We start from the raw sequence: 24,492 nt of genomic DNA, 5'->3' as shown, positions 1-24,492 counted from the left end.
GTCTTCAAAAATGTCTAGACACAATGTCCTAATAAGGTGAAGACTTTGCACTTATCTGATGGAACTGACACAAAAAAGAATTACTTGCTTTCTGGGTAGAGTCTTTACCTTAAAGATACCTTTCACGGCCAAAAGTGTTTGCCTAGTGGGAACTGTTTCCAAAGTCCATGTGCACACACATGGAGACTCAGTTCTCTGTGCCCATTGACATCTAGTTGATCTCTAGCCTGTGCTTTCAGGATGCCAGACAGTGCAGAAAAGATAAGCACACGGTATGTTATTCTGTTACTGTGTACACACATGTCCATAGTGGTGGTTCTGTCTGTCATTACCCCTCCACACCTGCCATCCTGGCTCCAATTTATACAGAACTGGAGAACAACATGCTTAGTACAATCTGAGCTTTCTATCACTTTTTGTATACAGCACATAGTTTGATCATCAGCTTCCCATTTCCTGTAAATTTCAATCTGTTTTGTAATCATTGAAACACCTTTTTATTATGTTGCTGGACATGGTGATTATTATTATTATTAATATTATTATTATTATTATTTAGTATGGGGAAGTTAGGTAAAAAATGAAAGCTGATTCTTACAGGGAGTGAGGAAGTGCCGATTCTTTTGGAATCACAATGAAAGGCACAAACACCTGCAGGACAGATCACCCTTTAACCTAGAAAGGTGATAGCAAGGTATAGAATCATGTTCTTTCCAGTGCTGGGAACCCTCATATGATAGATCTCTAATCAGAGCAGGGCATGCTGTCTCGTTTACTCTGGGTTCATTAGTACTCTTATGGGGTGTTGTTCACAGTCCAGATTCTTCAATCACTGATAGCAGTCAGGTCTGGAATATTTTTAATATCCTTATCTCATTACTAAAGCTGCAGTTCCTAAGCAAGTGCATGTAATATTTCACTCAAGATTAAATGCATGTTGATTAATTACACATTGATTGTGTGTACATTCATTAATTTTACTATTGATTAGACACAGCATGGCTCAGTAGTGAGCACGTGATATCTGTGAAAGAGAGACATGTACCTGGATGTGGGTCAGTAGCTGGTTGTGCAATAATAGTCTTTCAACCTGTTTGTAGTTATCAACCTGTAAAGTCTTTGTGATACTTGAGTTAGCTTGAAAGGGGTTCAGTTTTACAGGGACTGATATGGTAGGTTCAAACTGACTTAATAAGCTGTTTAGATTAACAGGAACGTTCAGAAGTAATGGGTATGGGAAAATACTGGCAAGCGTGCTGAGTCAATGCTTCCAGTTGTCTTCTTCCATTTTCAGTTATGCCACAGTGTTTTTTGAGAACCATCTCTTCTAACCTGCAGCTTGCCAATGAGACTTCTTATGTGTGAGGATAAACAATTCCTTCCAAGAGTAGGGTACCTAAACCCAGATGCATTCCTGTCTTTCCTGTTTCTGAAGGAAACTGTCAAAGAAATAGTCAATGTTTCCTTTAAGTACCTCAATTTAAATTTCTTTGTTTTGTGAGCCTCTGAGTTTTTTCACTTATACTCTTCTCTGTAGTTTTGTTTCTATAACACCTCAGTATCTTGCACTTCTATGTCTGTTAAGGAACTGCATTTAATGCAGAACTTTATATTCGCTTATTAGCCAGAGTGTTTTGATCATAAGCTTGTCTAAAACCAGATTTTTGCTAGTGTTCTAAATTTTTAGGCTGCTCTCGGTGAATGTAGATCCTACCATGTGGGTTCTCTGAGCAAGTAGAGCTAAAATTTCCACTTAAAAATCAGTGTAAAAGTATCTTGGTGTCAGTGAGCCCTGCTGATTGGTAATGGACTCTCCCTGCTAAGCTGAGAAATAGAACGGTAGAGGTGAATTATTGGTATTAGTCACAGTAGAAAGAGGCTAGACAGGCAGACTATTGTAGCCTATGAGGATGAAGAAACACTAACACGTTACTGTTAACTAGATATTTCTTTAGAGAAAACAGAACTCTGGATTTCTGACAGTGTAAGCCTTCTAGACAAATTTGTATTAATTCTGATAAACATAGTTTGGTCACAGTTCTGTGGTCATGACTGATGCATATTTCTTGGTCTAGAAATGGTGGTGTTTACATTGGAAGTAGTCCAAGAAAAGTCCTTCCCGAGGCAGCTATTTATTTTTATTAGTTAGCAGCCTGCTGCTTTGTTCCTTGGTAGAGTTAGCTGCAAGTGGGGAATGGGCAGCTGTAGTCATAGCTCCAGAAGCTCTATGTCGTTGTGTACGTGCTGCCTCTCTGATATGGCAGCATAGGCCAGTATCATTTCTTAGCACAGTTACCTGTATAAAAACTCGCCTAGCAACAAAAAGTACTGAAGTGGATTAAGGTATCAGCTGACAGATGCTTGAAAATTAATTGCAACATAGGATGGGGAGACATTTTACTATGTTTGAGTTGGCTCCTTTAGGTAGAACACTGTGATTTTAGCGATAACTTCTGTTGGATAAGCTGAAAGGTGTTGCAGACGCCCTGATCTTTAGTATGCGGATCTGGGCAGCAGTGCAAAGAACTCTGGAGCAGTTGCTGATAGTATTGAATAAGTAATCTTTCTCTTGCATTGTGAAAGTAATGTGTAAATAAAGGCAAAATTATTTGCCTGAATGAGGTTATTGTGTTCCAGCAGATAGCAAGCACTTTTTTCCAATTATTTTTGTGGACCTAAGTTTGTTGGAAAACTTTGTTTTGGAAGGTAGCGATGAGGGAAACAGTGATCAGTTTCTCATTGACTAAGCAGTTGAATTTAATTGATGGCAAAGTGTTTAGATAGTTGAAATTGTTCTTTGGAGAGTCACTTGAGAACTGAGTATAGTTTAATCTACACAGTTGTAGTGACTTTTTTGAAATAAGAATTAGAATTGTTTTACAACATGTAATTTTTTTTCTCCAGAGGAGCTGGCTGTGAAAAGACCTTCTGAGCCTTTATTTTTCTAATCCTATACCAGATTTTGTCTGAAGATTACTGGTTTTTTTTGCTACTTGCTGTACAGAAAAGTAGGAGATAATGTGAATGAAGCACACATTCAAAATCATTGGCTTTTTCAGTCTGCCACAAAAAGATTGTCAAAATAGGCTTTGTTGTATCACAGTTCTTCTATGCTAATGAAGATTTACTTGGAAAAGCTTGATCTCTGAGAGTACTTTAATGTTTAAGGACATTTAACTTCTTAAGATATCCTTAAAAATCTTATTATTAGACTTTCTAAAGTCTTAATTGATAGTACTAGGGAAATGATGTTTTGTATCTTATTTGGAATTGTTATTTGTATTTAGCAGCCATGTCAGTTGGTTATAGGGAAAAAGATTTTTCTCAGCACTGAAATTTCTCATGTCTGTCATTTCGTCTCTGCCTACTCAAACTAGGAGAGCTTGGTCGCTCAGCATTTTTGTTGAAAATGTGGAGTCATCTTGGTCAGTCATGTGTTTGTGGGTTTGTTTTGAAACAGCACTCAGGCGTAGTGGTTTTCATCACTAAACTGATGTTTGGTAGCTAATGGCATGAATGTGGTATCTTTTTTCAATAAAAGTCAAAAGCCAGTACTTAGGATGGGAAACGTTAAAGAAAATAACATGAGCTACTAATTCTGTAGGGATTAATCAAAGAGGGAAGATTGTGACAAAATTCTGGGTGAATGTTTACTTTAGGAGAGGTCTAAGAAAACTGGAAAGAAAAAGAAGTAGTACAGTTAAAATCCAACGACAATTAAGTATAAGTATTTAGAGTATGAAAAGTCACCATCTCCAGCAGCAATTTCCTGAGGGTTGAAGTGGTTGAACTTTAATACTGATTTGCATATGTGGGCTTAACAGCAGCTGGAACTGGGTGTGTTCTTCATTACAGAATAGGTGAATTTGAATGAAACAGTTCCATTCCTTGGGACTGAATCTTGTGAGCATCAAGCGCTTTGTGGTTTCTGGTAGAAGTGGTGGTACCCTTAAGGCTTGCTGGCTGCGTGGAAGGAAGGTTGGGTTGTGATGCATCGGTACCCCAGATAAAGTTTCAGGGAAATGAACTTGTATATACCAAAGTGTATTTTGCAGGGCTTAGAGTCACAAGGTCTGTATTCTTCTGAAATGAAATACCCATTTCTACTGCTGTTGTGGCCAGCTTAAGTTGCTTTAGTACTAATTCTGTTTTGGGGAGGAAGTCTTACAACATGCTGTGTTCTGTGAGAAGCCTTAAACTGCAGAGCAAATGTTTGTCCCTCTGGTCCAGAATAGTGTAACCTTTTTGATGTAAGGGCTTGTTACCATTGGGTTTTATAAGAAGACCTCTTGTTAGGAACAGAATTATACTCATGACTTTATTCTAATGTTGAAAGTAATAATTATTTTTAAAACGTACCTAAAATGTGGAGAGAGAAAAATCAGTTGTTTTGTTGAATGATGATTGAAATACTTTTTTTCTTGTCTACTTTGGAACGTATAAAAATACTTGGAAATGATGACTTGCTAGATAATTTTTGTAAATGTATATAGTGTATGATAATGTATATTCACCAATATTTTAAAAGAAGGCTTATATCAGTATATATATGTAAAGTTTCAATACGTATCTATCCAAGCAGAATGTGTATCTGAGTCACATATTTTCTAATACTATAAAAATTTGGCCACAGAGTTTCCGATTTTGGTGTTTCTGTAAATGCATTGTAAAGAACAGAACGAGACTCTTTCAGAGGCATGAAGTATGGGAACTGGAGTGAAGGTGTGTCAGAGTAGCTGAGCTACCATTCATGGCTTTTCCTGAGTTGCGTTCCAGCAGCCTAGCTGCTCCATCCTGCTGTCTTCAGGCTACAGAAAGCTGAGTGGGGCCCAAGGGGCTCCCTCTTTTCTGGAGGTCAGAAAACACATTGTTAAGGTGCAGTTCTTTCATTTGCCAACTCTCTTGCCCCAAGAGTTCAAACCCACACTCCATACCACCCTGCCTCTCACCTTAGTCTCTAGATGGGCCTTCTCCAAACTACAGTGAAGGAATAAGTCTTGTAGTTCTTAGTGAAATGGTAAACCAGCATGTCAAGTGTAGAGAGTATCTAATGATTTCTCCTGAAAGCAAGAGCATATGAGTTCCAACTGTAGCAGTTCTGACATTGTTGGTCTCTTGGGCCCCTGGGATGAAGTCTTTGTGCAGACTTCTCTGTTTAGGAAAGCATCTAGAAGAACAAATAGAGTAGAGTTCACCTTGACTATCATATTTGAGTGCATGGCAAACAGAGTGGTATGGGAAACAAAGATCATCATACTTTTTTATGGCTTAAAAATACTGGAGTCTTTTAGTGTATTGTCATCTTGAAGTACTTTATCTTGTGTTTTTAAGTGTCAACATCCATTGAGGAGGTTTATATGAGGCATAAAACCACCTATTAAAATCCTGTGCAAGTATAATGGGCAAATCATTTCTGTGGTGTGCATGTTTGCATGTTAGGTGTCTGTATAAGTTAGTGAATGTGTGTGGCACAATGCATGAGATACTAATTGTGGCTGCACTAGGTAGTGAGGGAGAAGAAAGAGTATGACTAAAGCTTCTCAATTAATTTAAAGCTTCTCAAGAATTTGGAAACTCTGAAGCTTCATTAAATGTCAAAGCAGTGCTGAGCTGTACAACCAGTATTGTTCTGCAGTTCACAAAATCTTCACTTCCTGAAATCTCAGGAAAACATTATGTTTTATAGCATTTTGATTTGAAGCTTTTGTACTGTAGTCAAGTTTTATGACTTCACCTGCATCTGTGCTCATGTTTAAAGTTTTCTTAATGTTGTTTTGCCTTTTTTTGTGTACAAAAAAGTGTCAATAGCTCTACTTAGACTGCCTTTGCTAATGAGTAGAAAGTAAGGACAGGGAGTGAATCTTTGTTGGCACTGAACATCTAGTTGCAGAAATTAGTCTTCTTAGTTTCATGTCCACTGTCTTATTACTGCAAGTGGTACTGCTTTAAAATTAGCAGAACTTAAAAAAAATCTATAAGTGCAATAGTTACGAAAACCTACCTTTTAATGACATTAATACTGCATTGCTCTGGTGTATGTTGTTTGAATTGAAGTGTTAATGCCTTTCTCTTCAGACTTTCATTTTGTTTCTTAGGTTGCACGTCTTCAAAAAATCCCTGATGATGACAATGAGACAATGATTCCTGTACTGTCTTCAAAAAAAGCAAGTGAATTGCCAGTTGATGAAGTAGCAAGCATTCTGCAAGTAAGTGATTTTGCATCTTGTAAGAGTGCATGGATGTTACCAAGCAGTAAGTTTCGTGTTCCTTAAGGACAGATGTCATTGAAAGTCTAAGAATTGTCATATAGTTTGATATTAGCTATTGTCTACTTCTAAAAATATGCTAATTTCTACATTGTTACTTGAAATGCTCTAATCTTAAAGTTTTCAGAAAAAATGAGATATTTGGATAAGGGATGAGATTCAACTTGAAAATGTTTGGATTTCTCTATGCTTTGAAAATTGCTTTTTGTTAATAAAAATCTTAGAGCCAATCTTCCTCCAGAACCGTGTCCCATTTTTCATAGCTATTACTTCCATGTCTCTAAGGAATCCGTAACATCCTTAATTCGGTTTGGTAGCTTCCATTTTAAGTGAAGTAACAGGATCGAGAAAGTTACCCGTTGACAGATTTATAAAGCATTGAATCTGGGTTCATTTTCATGATAGATGTTGTTCTTTCATTTTCTGTAGCCTTGACTGCTTGAGAAGTACACCATGATAAATGTTGGTCACTGACAGCTGAAGACTGAAGCTATTGCTGTCATTTGGCAGAGTAACAGAACTCCTGATATAATCCTTAAGAGTCTGAACTGTGCCCACGGTTTGACTGCAGGGAGATCAGCAATCATTTAGAGATGTGAAACATCATCTCCTTCTGTAGTTCTGTAAATTTTTTTGTTGAATCTCTTTACATACTACCAAATCAAGTTTTAAAATAGTGGTTAGTTATTTTTTATTGTTGCACAAACATTAGTGCCAATGTTGGACAGCCTTGTATAATCTGAGACTATATATTTTGCTGTTAGAATTTATTTTGAAGTCTAAACTTATCAGTGTAATTGCTGATTTTTATTGTTTTTTGCTTATTTTAATAGGCTAATCTTCAGAATGGCTTAAAAAACTGTGAAGTTTGTCATAGACGGGCATTCCATGGATGGAATGAATTTGATATTAGTGAAGATGAACCACTGTGGAAAAAATACATTTCTCAGGTTAAGATTCTTGTCCTTCTTGGTTTTAATATTTGTCAATAGTTTCTATTTCAATTTGCTTAGCTTTCATGTGTGTGCACATATTCTGATAAAAGTGGAGAAACTTTAGTAAGATAGGAGATTGCAACTTCTATAATTCATATCTAATTTACCTATTGAAAAAGCTTATGCCAGAGTTTTAATTACGTGATTTGTTCTTGAATGTATGTTCATAACTAGCCAAAGGATATATTTCATAACTAGCCTAAGGGCTGGAGAAGCAGAACAAAGTTCCCTGTAGGCAAAGACTCAACTGTTGTCTGTTGGCCAATATTTAAATGGAACGTGAAGAATGAATAACTTGATAGACAAAGGGAATTTTAAAAAGCAAAACCACTGCCTGTGAACTGAAGGTGGAGATGGGACCAGCCTTGATTCCCATATTAAGAATTGACAAAAGTCAAATGTGAGGCTTATTTTCACTCAGTGTGATTTAGATACATATATATGAAAAAAGTGTGCAGCTTCTCAAAATGGTGTGGCAATGTTGCTAATTCCTCCCACCTCCCAGCTATGCAAGATATTTAGAGCAGATTTTCACACAGAAGTTTTCTCTGAGTTTGTTGTGTTAAACATTTTGGTCTATGTTTCCTGTTCCTTGTCTGAGCAGCAGTGCTGTTAAGTTCTAGGGTAAACCCTGAAGTAATACTTGATTAATTCCAGAGAAACTTTTACTTGGGAATGACTAAAAAGATATTCAGCACACTATTGATGATAGCAGTGGGAAGGTTATCACATGCTAGCTGTCCTCTGGCATTAGTGCTTTATTTTCCCGTGTGTAGTGGCAAATTAAAAGCATCAGAACACTTCTAAAGCATATTACTTTAGATGGGATTCATTAATATAGGATAGGATACATATTTGCTTTGAAGATGCATATCATGTGAGCTTTTAGAATGTTCTTCACTTTAATTATACTATTGATCTTTTTGGTAACATTCTCAAAAAAATTACTGTTAGCAACCAGCTGTCATGTAGAAGCAAGATCACTTATTATTTTTGCTTTCAAAATCTGAAGAAAGCATATGATCTGAAAATGCCTTGTAAAACAAGAAATCATGAATTCAAAGTTATGAAATAAATTGCTGTCTTGGTAGTGATCAATTGCTCAGAACAGGATCAGCCTGGTACCTCAAAGACATTTTGAATATATTTCAGTCTTTTGTATATTTAAATACAGTATAAACAAATACAGTAGATTTAGTGTTTGTCTTAAAAATGTGAGTCAAGAAATAGAAGACACTTTCCTGTTATGTATTGAATACAGTCCATTCAAGGTCTCTGATATTAATAAAAACCAAACCTCAAATAAATATTTGAGCTGTACAGAGTCAGGTTTTCTTTGCACTAGTAGGTTAGAAATATTTTAGTTATAGAATGCTGTGTTTCAAAAATAGATCAAATGTGCTTTGAGGGATGGAGAAAATGGTCTTTCTGTCAAGAGTATTGCTGAATTACTGTTCTTTCATTTCAGTTTAAAAATCCCCTTATTATGCTTCTCCTGGCATCAGCAGTCATCAGTGTTTTAATGCATCAGTTTGATGATGCTGTCAGTATCACTGTGGTAAGGAACTGAAATTTTATCTTTGTTGTAAGTACTTCAGATTGTATGTCCATGTATATTTTCAATGTTGGATGGGATCACTTGGTTCTAATTAGTGAGTTTGATTTGTATGTTATCATTAAATCTGCTTAGCTTGTTATTGGATTTTATTTTTTTTCTTGACTGAAAGCAGTAATACATATCAAAAACTTCCACAAATATTTATTTGACTTCATCTTACATCTTTGTCTTTGGTTGAAATGCCTGTCTTTAAGGATTTGTTCAGAGAATCCATTTTTGGTGTCTTCTGTGTAATTTTTATCTTAATTTATGCTTTAATTTCAAATTAAAGCCAACATAAACCTTCTGTGAATTTGCTTGAAAGATGTAATCCTTTAAAACATGAAAAAGAAATAGAACCTGAATTCTTTAGAAACATCAGAAGGAAGAAAGAAGCTGAAATAATAAATTATTTTATTATTGAGAAGATCCTAGGTTGAATCTTCTACCTAGGAAGCTTGCAGTTAAATAGGATGCTAAACTACTGAGCCAAATATACTACTGCTAAGCATTTGTCACTGGAAATGACACAGAGAAGAAAACTGTAATCCATTTGACTTTTTTGGGCTGATAAGTGAAAAGTGCAAAATGAAATTTCTATACGATCAGAGGCAAATTCTACCTGGTTTTCTTCTTGACTGACCTCTGCACTCTCTGTGTTGACTTCTACTTTTGTAATTAACTCAGTGTAAGTGGAGATTTGCTCCTAACCCCTCTAGTTCTTAGAAATAGTAGTTTTCTTTGGAAGATAAACTATGTGACTTTATCAAGGAAAGATCTTGCAGTTTTTAATTTGAGGATAGTGTTTGTTTGGAATGACCTGTTGGGTCCCTAAATTGTATTTAGGTAAATTACTGTATTATGAAATGTATTTAATTATTGTGGCTGAGAGTTGAATTATTTTGTGAGGTATTTTTCCCTTGATTAGTGTCCTAATGTCTTTTTCCTAATGGTCTTGAGCAAGGCAATGAGAAAAGGACAGGGTAGTTAGTGTAAGGGAGCGGTAATTTCTGCATCCTGTGCAACAACCTGAGAAGGAATCTTTAACAGCCTCCTGAACATTGGCAAAGGTGTCTTTAAAATACCGAGAAAAATTGTGCTTGAGTTAAAGTTCATGAATTGTGGTTTTTGTCTAGCTTCTAACTAATGTACCGTTTAGTCTTGTAGTTATTAATGTCTCCAGTATCACCTAGTGAATATTTGGTTTGCTTCATTTTCAGATGATAGTGCAGTTTTTCTGTGTATTTGTGCTCAGAGCCTTAGCGACAAAACTATTTTGCTGCTGAAGATCAATTACATATTATTTTGTTTTGTGCAATGCTGGCTTCAGCAGCTTTTGCCATTTTTTTAGCTCTGCTGGTACAAATGTATTGTGAAAACTTTTGATCTGGACTGGGAACTGAGGAAGATGTTTTTTTCAAAAAATTACATACCTTTTTCCATTTGGAGGAAATTGGCTTCTTGACACAAGCCATTGCACAGAGACCCAAGCTGTGAGGCTGGGAATGCAAAGCTATGCCAGGTAGCGTGAACTGTAGAAGATATTGCCTCCAAAAACCATGTGTAGCTGTGGTGGAAATCATAGAATCACAGAGTGGTAGGGGTTGGAAGGGACCTTTAGAGATCATCTAGTCCAACTCCCCTGCAGAAGCAGGTTCACCTAGATCAGGTCGCATAGGAACATGTCCAGGTGGGTCTTGAAATATGCCATGCAAAAGAGGAATATATGTCGTTATTCCCCAGTATTCATTTGGTGTCGGTATCACAAGGCAGATTTAGCAGATTTATCCTTGATGTACCTAAGAGTTCTTCAAGAGAGTTTTGGCATTTATTTTAGCTTTTTTCTGTGTGTACTTTAAAGGCTTAATTAATGGACATTGTGTTACGATTCTGTAAGAAATCAGTATTAACAACTCAGTTTTCACAAAAAATTCAGTTCCATGTAACAAAACTCAATTTGAGAGTGTACCAAAGGGAAAGATGAGACTTTACACAAAATTGACCTTTGTTAGATTTCATTAATTCACTGACTTTCACATCAGCATGCTTACAATCCCCGTGATCTTTATATTAAAATGTGGCTAGAATTGTATGTGATATGGGATACTAAGAGATCTCTGGCATCTTGACTATTTGGGTTGCACTCAGTGTCCTGTCTTGGGGGAGTCATGGGTAGAGTTTTTAAATCCCATTCTCCTTTCTTTTCCTTGTTGTGACATTTTCTGACTCCACTCTTCAGCTATCTTATCTCTAGTCTTCTGGTTTTTCTTAGTCTTTCTGTTATCAGGTTATTTGCATGAAGCCAGGTCTGTGAGGCTCTGTAGCAGTTAACACCCCATTTCTAACTTTTGTTCTCTTCAGGGAACACCATGGTTCATTCAGACCAATGTTCCTATTTGTGTCATGGATCTCTCTGCACTGTTGTCTCTCCTCACCTTCTAAAGACACTGAGCAGAAGAAGTTTTTGTTCAAAACCACTATGTACTTATTAATATCCCGTTCGGTTGAGTTGTTGGACATGATGTAGATATGTAAATAGTGCAGTTGTAAATAGTAATGGCATTGCTTCTGTAACAAACCCAAGGGATATCGAGTAATTTTGAGCCTGAGAAAGTTTTATCATATTAATATGTAGTAATAACTATGGTTGAGCAAAACCACATATAATCACTTATTTTCATACTCATTTAGAATTCTGCCTCACCCGCTTTTGCTTTCTTGCAGGCAATACTCATTGTTGTTACAGTTGCCTTCGTTCAGGTAAGATGTTTTATGTAAACTATGTAAGGCTGAAGTAGCTGCTTTGCTGCATTATGCTGTGAAGGATTGAGTCAAGAGTTCTGTGCTTTCGTCCAAGTCTTTTGCCTTTTCTGAAGTGCATGATTGTTTTCTGCTTTGTCTACATTGACATTTATGCATCTCTATCAGTAGATAGAAAAGAGAAAGGAGTACCTGTAAAGAAGCACTGAGAATAAACAGTGTAAAAATACTTAATATTTAACTTCATAGAGAATAGATTTTGAAAATGTATCTCTGGCATCAATTTTATATATGAATTTTTAAAAACCTGTAAGTTATTTTCTAAGTCGTAAAAAAGTTATTTTCATTCTGTAAATACACAGTGTTATTTGGCAAATTGCTTTGTGATTGTGCTTTATATATCTTTATTTACCTTAAATCTGTAATTGATTTATTGAGTTAAAGATGAGTTACCTTACCTTAGTTCTCCAGGGGCTGGGAGCCTGAACACAGTGTTTTGGTACTAACTTGTTAAACTGTAGAACTTGATCATATGTCTGATCATAGTGTTTAGAAGCATCACTGCAAAGACACTGAAGGCAAATTCAAAGCATGTCTGCTGTTATTTCAAAAGGAATGCATGGTGGCAAATATGTCCGTTTTTCAGTCTGAACCATATTTGCTTTTTGAAGCATCAAAGATAGAACTGTGTACAGGCCGCTCTACTTGTATTGGTTAGAATATTACATTAATGCAGCTTTACTAATGAGATCAGATAAAGTTCATTACATGTGGATGGATATTACTGTTGTTTAATTCTTGCCTTTTAAAAAAAATCTTTATCTGCTTCATTTTTTGAAAAAATGTTTCCACAGGAATACAGATCAGAAAAATCTCTTGAAGAGCTTAGTAAACTTGTGCCTCCAGAATGCCATTGGTATGTCATTTTCTGTCCTTTTAGTCCTAAATTAAGTGATATTAAGTTTAATCTGAAATGAATAAATGAAAACCATTTTACTAAACTGATGACCTTTATGCCAAGCTCTTAGCTGGCATAGAACTGACTTTGCTATTGCTCATTTTAAAGATGATTTTATGAACCTAAAAAATTGCTGCACGTTGTTGCCCCTGTGAACCCTTCAAATGATGTTACTGGTTTGTAACTTCTCAGGAGCAAGGAGCAAATTGGAAATAATATTTTGCTGAAACCAGTAACCTTGCAACGCGGGGTCAGCACTTTTAATGTTGTTTTCAGGCAAAATGCTGGAGAGGATGTTCTTATTGCTCTTTGTGTTTTTTACCTACAGTGTACGAGAAGGTAGGATGGAACATACACTTGCAAGAGATTTAGTTCCAGGTGATACAGTCTGCCTGTCAGTTGGAGACAGAGTTCCAGCCGATCTGCGATTATTTGAGGTATTTGACTCGTTTAATATGTAGTAACTTTTCTTTTTGTGAGACAGGGGAAGAGGACATAGCCACTGAATACTGAAGTGCAGTAAGTGATTTTGGAATCCACAATTATTTTGATAGAAATTTTGAAATAATTCTTTTCCAAACGTGGTTGTGCATTCTTAGCAGCATCTGTGGTTTCTTATTGTAGAATGTGAGAGGAAACAATTTTTATGTAACAATGCAACCTTGAAAATTTTAGTTGAGTACATTTTCCTCAATGTTAAACATGGTGTAATATTGTTTTCAGTTGGAGTTCTAAGATATTTTTGCAGCGGGTTGCAGGTGTGTTTGAGTCTTTATTTGTCTTAATCTTTAGAGTAATGTTTCAGTGTTCTCTGATAATGTAATATTTAAATAATAATTCTGGAATTACCAATGTACTGTTTTCTCTCTGACACTTTTTCATTAGTATTGTTTTATCTTCTAATTCATTTAAATATTTAATTTCTAACATCAGCACTGCTGGAAGTGCCTGAGGTTGAAGCAGTAGCTTTCAGATTCTCTAAAGGTGAAGTGGAATGTATATATATTATTTGCTTTGATTGAATAATGTTGTGTTACTTTGTGTCAGATTGGGCATCCTCCAGTTGCCCAATATCTGGGTAATCTATCATGTTAAAGTAACTTTTGGATATGACGAGCTCTACATCAATGGTTGATACTCAATTAATCAGTGGTCATTTTTGAGACAAAGCCTAAATTAGGTAGTTTCTGAGACAAATTTGTGGCAATCTTGAGAAATTTGTCTGAATTATCTGTTGTTAGCCTCTGTAGTATAGTTGGTACTTGAGTGGGGTTGTTTTCTGTGACTGAAAACATTTTCTCTTTCCCTCACCAGTTGTATAGTCTCTGTATGAAACTGTTGCATCAGCATCTACTTTCTTGCCCATAAGCTTGTAGCAGGCTGTGGTAGCAGCATGCAAGCAGAATAGGAGTTAGAAATTGCTCTGTTGTCTGTAGCCCTGCACCAGAATAACATTTGTGTCATCCTTAACTACTCTTGTGGGTCACTTGAAATAAGAGTGCATCATCTTATTTTCATCTTGTCTTGCCTGGACATTGTTATGAGGTGGTGAGCTTTTTAAAAAAAATGAGATGGAGTTCATACTTTCAGAAAAAAGAGATAGATCTCTTATGCATCTTCTGACTGATGCTGTCCTAGAAAATTGTAAAAATGGTAAGCAGGCACTGTTTACTTTCTGAAGCCTTTCACATAGGTGAGATGTTTCTTCACTGGTTTAATCTTGTGGGGACAATCTTGTTTTCCAACACATGTTTGAAGACTTACCTGGCCTAACTTTTCTGTATGTTTGAGTGGTCCATTAAGTAATCTTCTCTAAAGCCATAATATTACATCAGGAACTAAGATACCTGTAACAGTGTAGACTTTGAACACAGTGGCTTTGGTAGTGATGATAAATGTTTCAAGGCTCATGGTGAAGTCTGAACAGCAAAGGGACATCTTCATCCTGTTACATCTTGGAGTCTGAGAAATAGATTGGAAATACAACATTGCTATAGATTTTTCTAGAGGAAATAATTTTTTTATGGCTTTGAAAGAGTCATTGTGGTTTTTTACAAGTATCTTTTCCTTCATTGATGCAGAATCCGTGTTTTTTAAGGTGGGTACTGCAGTGGTAACTGTGTGAGAGGATAGCAGGAATTGGAGCAATTTAACTGCTCTGAAAACAGTTTAGTCAAGGTACTATCCTCTTTTAACATTGACTAAATTATTTTTGATCTAGCTGTGTGTGTTCATTTTGTGGTCCAGCTAGAACCAGAGTGGGTCAGAGTTATCATGCAACTTCAAACCAAACCAAAACACCAGAAACTCTTCAACTTGAATCTCAGAGTGATCTGCTGTGGTGAGGTGGTACAGAGTGTAATGTAACTGGTTGTTTACTCCCTGTGTTTTTCTTTCAAAGAGTTTAGACAATTATGTTTTATTATGCATCCTTAAACACTTTTTTTGGAAAAAAATATTTTTAAGATTAATGATATGGTCAGCAGTAATGGCTTTATGCTTTTTAATAATGCAGAATCATTTTACTTAACTTTTGGGAGCATAATTTTGTGATTCAGGCTTTGGCTTTGTTCAAGATGTGTTAAAGCCAATACATTAAGATGGTCAAATTTGTCAGCTGAGAAAAGACATTTTTGTCTTTTATCAGTTATTTTTATTTTGAATTGTATTTACAGAACACTATTTTATTAATTTATCATCTGATTCATACAGAATAATTAATTTTTAGCTTTTCCTTCTCTAACTACCCCACATGCTACCAAAAAACTACCACTCCCTCCTCCAAAACCGAAAAAGGCAGTCTCTGTTCTTCTAGTCTGAGTGACTGTTGTCTGAATAGCACTTTTCTTACGGAGAATTTATCAGGAAAAAACCAATGTGTGCAATACAGTTTTTATTAGTGAGTTCTAAGTGGACCACAGTAGGAGGAAGTGGACAGAGGAAGCGCTGAAATGTGCATGTGCACTTGTATTCCCAGTTAATTATTTTGTTTGATGACAGAATGCATCACAGTTGCAACCTCATGAGAGTTTGATAGAAAAACCAATTATGAACATAAAATTCCAAGTAAACTCTGCATCTTCAAAGTGAGAGCTTGCTGCATTGCTTCAATATTCTGTAGGAGTGCTTTTTGCTGTGTTTATCCTTAAAATAGGGTCGATACTGACAAATTGGGAAACTTCATTAATACTTCAAGCTACTTAAGAAAAGATTATCATGCTTCTTACCTGTTTTGTTTTCAAAGGCTATGGATCTTTCTATTGATGAATCCAGTCTCACAGGTGAAACAGCTCCTTGCTCTAAATCTACACTTCCTCAGCCAGCAGCAACCAATGGAGACCTTACTTCTAGGAGCAATATTGCCTTCATGGGAACATTGGTCAGATGTGGAAAAGCAAAGGTAAAAGGCAGTTATTTTTAAAGTTTACCTATCAACTGAGAAATGTACTGTTATAACTACTTATATTTTGATTTTCTGAAACAATAGAAATGGAATGGCAATAGAAACTTTTACTAGAAATATAGAAGACTTTACCGTGAAACACTGCAGAGCTTTTCCCATCAGATGCCAGTTTAAAAAGAAAATGGATCTAGTGTCAGGAGAGCTCTAATTTGTGGGGAGCAGGTGATGCAAAACTTCTTTGTAGGATGTGGTATTTTGCTTCTAGAACAAGATTAATGTATCTGAGATTTTCAGACTAGTGTTAGATAGATGTTCCCCTATTTGAGAAATTTTTTTTAGTAGAAACATTCCCTACTTGTGCTAAGAATTGATTTTATAACCAAAGCTAAGAAAATCATAGCAGGCTAAATGACATTTGCTCACTGTCTGAGTCAAAGCTATCAAGAGCAATCAGTAACATTAAAAGTAAACTTCTGATTTGAGTCATCTTTATTCTTTTGTGGTGTTTGTTTTGTTTTTGTTAGGGGATAGTTATTGGAACAGGAGAAAATTCTGAATTTGGGGAGGTTTTCAAAATGATGCAAGCAGAAGAGGTAAGAGTGAATAGAAATACAGATATATAACTTGTAAGTGTATATTTCATTCCTTAAAAAAATTAATGTATTCCATAATAATGTATTTTAAATTCATTGCATTGCCTTTAATGTTTTTCTTTCTTCTCTTGAAATGAAAACAGTAATTGCAGTCAGTGCAACCATAGGTTGCACTGCATCCATAGATGACCTCAGAATATTAACTGTGGGAATAATACTCTGAACCTGTTCAATGGAACAAATCTCATTGCAATTTATTTTTTTAAGTGGAACTACATTTGTGCAGAAGGGATTTGTATGACAGATTTGTGTGCTGCATGAACACCACTTATGTTTTGCCTTGATTACCAGTGTACTTTGGGGTTATGCATAATGTGTTCTGCTGCATCATGATCTCCGCTTTATCCTTTTATAAGCTCACTTTGCCTTGTGTGCCAGACTCCCACGGAGATTTTTCTTGGTTGCATTAAATTGATCCACATGGGAATTCAGATTATTGAGTGCTTTGTATATCCAGGGCCTTCTAGATTCTTCTCTGACTGTCTGACCAATGCAGAATCCTAAGCCTGTCTCCAGCTGTCAGGACATGATCAGCATAGTATAGGCAGCACTTTTTTCCTCAGATATTTGCATTTCAGAAATCTGCCAAAACGGAGCAACTAAGAGCATTAAATACATCAGTCAGGAGAACATCACTGACCTCACATTTTTAGCTACAGTGCCTTACTTCCTTTCAAGGGAATACTGCTGTCCAGTTCTCAAAGTGGAATCCACTTTAATACACAGATGAGGGAAATCTGGTTATCTGTTCAATTGTATTTAGTTTGTATTGTAACAAGTTTAATTATTGATGAAAAAACGACCAAGAAAAAGAATGCTATGTGAGCATTCTACAGCAACAACATGCTGAAATACCATTTTAAAAGTAAACCTTGAAGTTAGGAGTGAATCAAACTTTGATACCAGCTTTCTCATATAGAGTGCACACGCTTTTTCTCATAACTTGTTGAACAAAGATGATCTTCCAATGACCCTGTCTTCTTTTTCTGCCATGCTTTCTATACTGTAGTCTACCATATATTACTATTAAAAAACTCAAACTTGCTGGCATACAATGCAAAACCCCACTTTCCTTTTCTGTTGTTATTTTAATGAACATTTTTGCTTTATTTCCCTTCTTCTATGCCTTTTTGTGGGTTTTTTGGCACTAGATTATCTAGATGTTTCCATAGTTTTTTCTGTTTGGCTAAACTGATTTTTTTGCAAATTATTAACAGATTTCTTTTGAGATATAACCAGCCTTCCAGAACTCTAATGCCTCTCTCTTCAAAAGTCAGTTGCTATCAAGAACTTTTTGTTCTTGAAAGAAGTGCAGAGACTTTTAGTCAGCATGTTTTGTTTTGTTTTTAAATAAAATATTTGATATGACCTCTTGCACTAGATTTGCTGTACTCATCACAAAGCTCTCAAAGAACACTTCTAATAAATGTTTAATTTCATTGAAGTGTTCTTGAATCTTCTGGAATTCTATCCAAGAATAGAACAGAGTAATCAGTTTTCACTAGTCATCTTATTCACTGGCAATGCCTTGAAATTTGTACATATAAAGTAATATGTGATTCATTTCCTGCTTTTTAACATGTGTTTAATTGCTGCATGCTTACTGCTCATCAAGGCTCCAAAGACACCTCTGCAGAAGAGCATGGATCTCTTGGGAAAACAGCTTTCTTTGTATTCCTTTTGTATAATAGGTAAGAGAATTTACATAAAACAATTACAAAGTATTATGTAACTGAAAATAAAGCATTTTGTCTCCTAATTTTATTGATTACTTTGAGTTCACGCCACTAATAGTATGAAGATTATTAATGTGACTGATCTTTCATCATGAGTGCTTCCTTTCAAAATGTTATGTGTTTTACATTTTGATTCAACTGGTGCATAAATGTGTACCTCACTGTTGGTATGATTGGGCAATTTTTCTGGCAGAAGTTTTCTTCACCTTTGCCATACTAATGGAGTCATGCTTTGACAGTGAAAAAAGTAATAATGTGTTATAGGTAGCTCAATGATGAGCTTGATTTTGGCTGGTGCTGAGTTTTTTTCTTTTTCTCTGAGTTTACAGGACATGTTGGTTTTATATTTCTGCTGATGACTGTTTTCTTTATAGGAGTTATTATGCTGGTTGGCTGGTTGCAAGGAAAGCATATCCTTGATATGTTCACAATTGGAGTGAGGTAAGATTTGTGGTTTTAGATAGTGTAGGTCATCATAGAATGGTAGAGTTTTTGCAGCAAGTATCCGAAAACTAGCGATGTGTGTTATAATATGCTTGCACACAAACCCTGCCTCTAAGTTCACATAAATAATGCAAAGTGAAAATAGGCTTTGTGCTGTAAAAAAGCAAATTCATATTCTGTTTTAATGGCACAGTAAGTTCTTACTGCAAACAGATGATGGAGTTATTCAGTTGAAATTTCCATCACTGAGTAAAAACAGTAAAAGCAATTTTATAAATGGCACCAGACAAAGCAAAGTTACTACAAGCCCGTGTAGTTCATTAGCTCAATTTGTAGCATATGATGGAAACCTCATCTCAGGGTGCTGTCTGCTGAGAATAACACTGAGTTTAGAGAATCTCTGTACTCTTGGAAATGTTGCAGAGTTGCTAGTTACCTGGACAATACATAAGGCAGAAGTGTATCTTGAAATGACTGGATCAGACTCTGGAGGTGTCCCCTTTTGGGAGGGAAAGGGGGGAAAAAAGCACTAGGAGCTGCATCTATGAGCATTGCGTAATGAGGTAGTGTGATCTTGTTTATACTGTTGTCAGGGTTTGTATTTGTTTGTGTTTTGAAATGACCTTCTGTATCATTCCTGCACTTAGTGTGCTGCCACATCAGAGTCTGGAAGCAATGGCCAGTAATCAGTGGTCACTTGAAGTGTGGCATTTCCTGGTTCTGTTTACTGCTGATTACACTGATTCTTTACAATCTGAGCTGCTTTGCACAGTCCTAAATAGTGTTTTGTGTAGGCAAAACAAATGTACAATTGACTTCTCTCTCCCCCCAATTTTTCTTCATAGTTTTGCATAAGTAATGAGTAGAAATGTATGAGTTACTGCATTTGTTACCATCTTCAGTGTGTATCTTTTAATGAATGGTATACATCTAGAATGACGTGGCAGCTCTGCTTCCTTTCACTTTTAACCTCTGTGAACAGATAGCTACAGAAACAATGTTCTGAAGTGTGAATGTGTCATTACTATGTATTCATGGGGGGCATTGTAACACAAGATTTATATATTTACTTTCATTACAGCTTGGCTGTAGCTGCAATCCCCGAAGGACTCCCAATTGTGGTGACAGTGACTCTAGCCCTTGGTGTGATGAGAATGGTGAAGAAACGGGCTATTGTCAAAAAGCTGCCTATTGTTGAAACTTTAGGTATGACTAGACTAACTTAGAGATAGTATTTGATACAAATGTTAGGAAATCAAAACAAATATTGATGACTAATGGTTAAAATAAGCCTAGTACTCTTTGTTTTGAGAGCAGTATGCCTGTAACAAACTGAACATGAGCCAGCAATGTGCCCTTGTGGCCAAGAAGGCCAATGGCATCCTGGAATGCATCAAGAAGAATGTGGCCAGCAGGTTGAGGGAGGTTCTGCTCCCCCTCTGCTCTGCTGAGGCCTCATCTGGAGTCCTGTATCCAGTTTTGGGCTCTCCAGCTCAAGAGGGACAGGGAACTACTGGAGAGAGTCCAGCACAGGGCCACCAAGATGATCAGGGGACTGGAGAATCTTCCTTATGAGGAAAGACTGTGGGATCTGGGACTCTTCAGTTTGGAGAAGAGGAGACTGATTGGGGACCTCATTAATACTTACAAGTATTTAAAAGATGTATGTCAAGAGGATGGGGCAACGCTTTTCTGTAGTATCCAGTGGTAGGACTATGGGTAATGGACAAAAGCTGGAACACAAAAAGTTTAACTTAAACTTAAGGAAAAATCTCTTTCCTGTTGAGGTGAGGGAGCCCTGGCACAGGCTGCCCATGGAGGGTGTGGAGTCTCCTTCTCTGGAGGTTTTTAAAACCTGACTGGACACATTCCTATGTGACCTGATCTAGGCAAACCTGCTTCAGTAGGGGGTTGGACTGGATGATCTTTAGAGGTTCCTTCCAACCCTTACAATTCTGTGATTCTCTGTCTTTCTCTAGTTGCATGCATTTTACATAAGTATAGTTGAGGTCTATGGTTTTGTGGACCCTGTTAAGTATATTTTTTAACTTCACTGAAATGAAGTCATCTAACAGCAGTACTCTAAACCACATCAGTGATTGTTTCTATGGAGTGCTCTCTTTACTTGTCTGCTGTAAGATAAGCCTTGTAAAATGTTTTTTAAACTAAACTTTGGTGTAAATTTAGGAATGGCATTGACAGTTGGAAACAAATCTAAATTTTAATATTGGAAAAGGTTTGTAATCATATTGTACTTTCAGAATGTTATGCTACTCTTATTAAAACTTAAGCCAACTTAACAACATTAGTGCTTAAAAACACCCTGTATGCAGTTTCAATCGTGAAACATGTAAAGCACGGGACATGGAAAGGAAATAGAAATACTGAGTTAAATAGTTCTGCTGGATTTGAAGATGGGGAAATATTTTTTCCAGTGCCTTTAGCCAAATTTCATCAGTGTTGCAAGGTGTTTTGTTGCTTTTGCAATTCCTGTTATTGCATCCAAAAATGTCAAGACACTGTAACACTCTTTTAAAATACTCTTTCCTTGACTTAAAAAGGCAAATACAAAATCTACATCTCTAATTTTCTCAATCTTACTACTAAACCTGCAAATCTTATGAAGTCACAGTTCTGTGACAAAAGTGTTGTGGGTAGTGGTAGATAGATGTTGCAGTTCTTGAGGAAGAATGACTACTATAAAATACACTCTTGGCTTTCTTCCTCACTATGAGTCACAAGTGAGATTTCAGTAATGTTTGAGAAACAGAGAGTAAAATTAAGGAGAGGTAGTGAATGGAAGCATTTCAGATGAGTTGTGAATCTGGGATTTTCATTAGTTTGATTTTAATTTACTGGACAAACTTGTGAATAACCTTGTACAGCTATTCATTAATAGGTGAAATTTTGAATCTCACTTTATTTTTTTCCAAGGACAGCTGCTGTGTTGTTAGAAATTTGCTCATTTTGAATACTTTTGTTCTTGTTAGTTACATTGTTCTAAACAAGCATTGCCTTATACATGTTAATTGGTTATTTCAGGTTGTTGCAATGTAATTTGTTCCGATAAAACTGGAACTCTGACAAAGAATGAAATGACTGTTACTCATATTTTTACTTCAGATGGGCAGCATGCTGAGGTATGTAGTGAGACTTCGTTAGACTATAATTTTCCTTTTTACTTTGTGTGTATCAGCTGAACCATTCTTGAGCATATTGCAGGTAAAGCATTGGTTAAGGAAGCATAAATTTGTTCCACCAAATTCCTATCCCTCAACTTCCAGCTAATTCTGTTCTTCAGCTCTTTTAGTATTGCAGCCTTTGAGCTGTGCTATTCCAAGCCTTTTCTGGTTACTGAAGAATTTTTTGTATAGTCTGTTAAGTTCTTCAAAATCTTCATGGCTGTAGTTGCAATAAAAGACAAAGGCTGACATACAGTACAAAGACAAGTTGAGAGATTGTGTTTTTCTTCAGTACAGAAGGTTGAGGCTGTTTTGCCTTTGAAGGTGCAGAAAAATAAAATGTGCACGTTACAACATTACCTATATTTCTTTATGTAGCCTGATGTTTGTTTTTCTTATCTTAAAATTTTATAGGAATGCTGAAATTGCCTTTTCTTTGCTACTAGCACAACTTCTTTACATCTGGGTCAAATAATCTTTTTTTTCCTAATTGAAATAGAACTTGAAAGGCTAGAAAATATATTGTCTATAGACATGAAGACTTTTTTGGGATCCTAGTGGCATGCCTACATTTTGTGCACTAAAAATGCAATTCTACTGTGTTTAACACCTCTGAGGTCTCAGCTGAGAGGCTCTTCAACTATGGGTTTTGTTTAAATTATTTCTTTTCTTCTTACTGGATGAAAGTAGGACTTTGCTCTGTATTTCCCTTTCCCCACAGGGGGTATGCATTATTAACCAGGATAAAGACAAATAGGAGGAAGAAAATTAGAAAGAAGAAGAAAACATGCCTAATACTGTAAGGAAGCAACATACACTGTGTGCTTATGCTAAGGAATAAAGTTACTACTTTTAAAAAGAAATAGGTCTCCAACATATTTCATTGAACTCGCTTGCCCTGAGAGATTTTATTCCTTAATCTAGTACCTGCTACCTTAGCAGCTGAGTAGGAGAATATCTTCACAGTAAATAAAATCAATCATTATGAATGGCCTTTTACATTTTCTGTAGTTTACAGTAAAAAGCTGAAATTAGAACAGTTTATGAGCCTGGTGAACATTAAATTGCAGACTGCCTTTGGCTGTTTATCTGGCAGGTTACTGGAGTTGGTTATAACCGCTTTGGAGAAGTGATGCTCGACGGTGAAGTTATTCATGGCTATAACAACCCATCCATTAGCAAAATTGTTGAGGTAAGATCTTGGCACAGAGAAGTGAGTTTTAATTGGTGTAGCACAAGAGCTTCATGTGGCATTTACTTTGTGTTCTGTTTTCTCCCCTTCCTCATCTTCTAGGCCGGTTGCGTGTGCAATGATGCTTTGATTAGAAACAACACGTTAATGGGGAAACCAACAGAAGGGGCTTTAATTGCACTTGCTATGAAGGTGCGTGCTTGATGGTGTTTCTTGGATTCGTTGCAGGTGGGAAGCACATACAGAAGTTGTGGTCTGAGGTTTTTTTTGTCTCATTTGCTTCTTCTTTGAGTCTCCTAGATTTGTATTGCAACTGCTGATCTCCTGTGTTTCTAATCTGGTGACATACTGAAAGATGAGAGAAAATTATTGAGAACTGAAGGAAAATCTTTATTTTTATCTTGCTGCACCTAGTAGTGTCTTTTTCACTTGTCACAAGCTAATTTACCTCTTGAATATTGATTATGCTGTCTCTTTCCCAGTTCTCATCAGAAGCAATAAGTTGTTAACTGATATATTGTTGACTGCAGCATTTATAGTGCCTTTTAAGCTTGGGGCACAGGTAGTCTGAATTGTGGACACTGACTGAAGTTTTGGGATTTTTACATTGCTGTAACACACTCAGTACAGCACTGAGAAATGTGGCAAGGCATCTTAACACTTGATCTTTTTTTCTATGAAAGTGAGTAAACTCAAAAACATTGAAAGATGAATGTGTCACAGTCTTTCTCTTTCTGTGTAACTGGGGCCTGAGATATGTCTATTTCTTACTGAGACTCATGCCAAGTCCCTACAGAGTGATATAATTTTAGTAAGAGCACGTAGAAATTGAGAAGAATGGGAGTCTTTTGTGTCTCTTGCCAGAAAGAGAGGTAGTGAAGGAATTGTGAAGCTCTGTAAGTACTAAGAATGGCTTATGGCAGGCCACTGCTTCTGCACCTTCTTTAATTGGTGCTTTCTTGTACTTGGTTAAGAGTAGTGTGTGGAATGCTGCAAGTGGCATCGTGGGTGGGGAGAGAACAGCATTTGAAGTGAAATGCGTTTTGGCTGGGATTCTCATGTTTGACTTCAGATTAAGTGTTTGTGTGGTTCTGATCTCTTAAAAAAACAATCATTTTAGGCTCGATTATTCAAACTTAAAGTCAGTGATTTCCTTGCTCCAAACTTTGCCATAGCCTTGTGTTACAGTTTTTTTTTTGTAGGCCCTTGTAGCAGAGAAATAACATAGAAAGATTTAATATATATAACCCCAAAACACTGAGACCTACATTGCTAGCCATTGCACAACTTGTGGTTGTGGACAGTC

The 24,492-nt window shown here is 36.3% G+C and overlaps 1 protein-coding gene across 5 annotated transcripts in view; it reads left to right on the top strand.

Moving 5' to 3' along the window:
- The window catches only part of ATP2C1 (ATPase secretory pathway Ca2+ transporting 1), a 50,821-nt gene that overhangs the window by 10,814 nt on the left and 15,515 nt on the right, over positions 1-24,492 (top strand). For 4 of the 5 annotated variants that reach the window (XM_061997353.1, XM_061997349.1, XM_061997351.1 and 1 more), the window contains 14 exons: positions 6,096-6,206; positions 7,100-7,216; positions 8,730-8,819; positions 11,583-11,618; positions 12,473-12,534; positions 12,905-13,013; positions 15,821-15,976; positions 16,504-16,572; positions 18,248-18,323; positions 18,743-18,809; positions 19,894-20,018; positions 21,855-21,952; positions 23,091-23,186; positions 23,289-23,378. In XM_061997353.1, the coding sequence (XP_061853337.1) occupies positions 6,138-6,206; positions 7,100-7,216; positions 8,730-8,819; positions 11,583-11,618; positions 12,473-12,534; positions 12,905-13,013; positions 15,821-15,976; positions 16,504-16,572; positions 18,248-18,323; positions 18,743-18,809; positions 19,894-20,018; positions 21,855-21,952; positions 23,091-23,186; positions 23,289-23,378 (1,260 nt within the window). In that variant the 5' untranslated portion in view covers positions 6,096-6,137. Of the gene's footprint in view, positions 1-6,095; positions 6,207-7,099; positions 7,217-8,729; positions 8,847-11,582; positions 11,619-12,472; positions 12,535-12,904; positions 13,014-15,820; positions 15,977-16,503; positions 16,573-18,247; positions 18,324-18,742; positions 18,810-19,893; positions 20,019-21,854; positions 21,953-23,090; positions 23,187-23,288; positions 23,379-24,492 lie in introns of those variants that run through there. The other variant, XM_061997354.1, reaches the window with a different exon arrangement.

The sequence above is a fragment of the Colius striatus genome, chromosome 5 (assembly GCF_028858725.1).
Source record: "Colius striatus isolate bColStr4 chromosome 5, bColStr4.1.hap1, whole genome shotgun sequence".
NCBI classification, from domain to species: Eukaryota; Metazoa; Chordata; class Aves; order Coliiformes; family Coliidae; genus Colius; species Colius striatus.
This window is presented reverse-complemented; position numbering and strand designations above follow the sequence as displayed.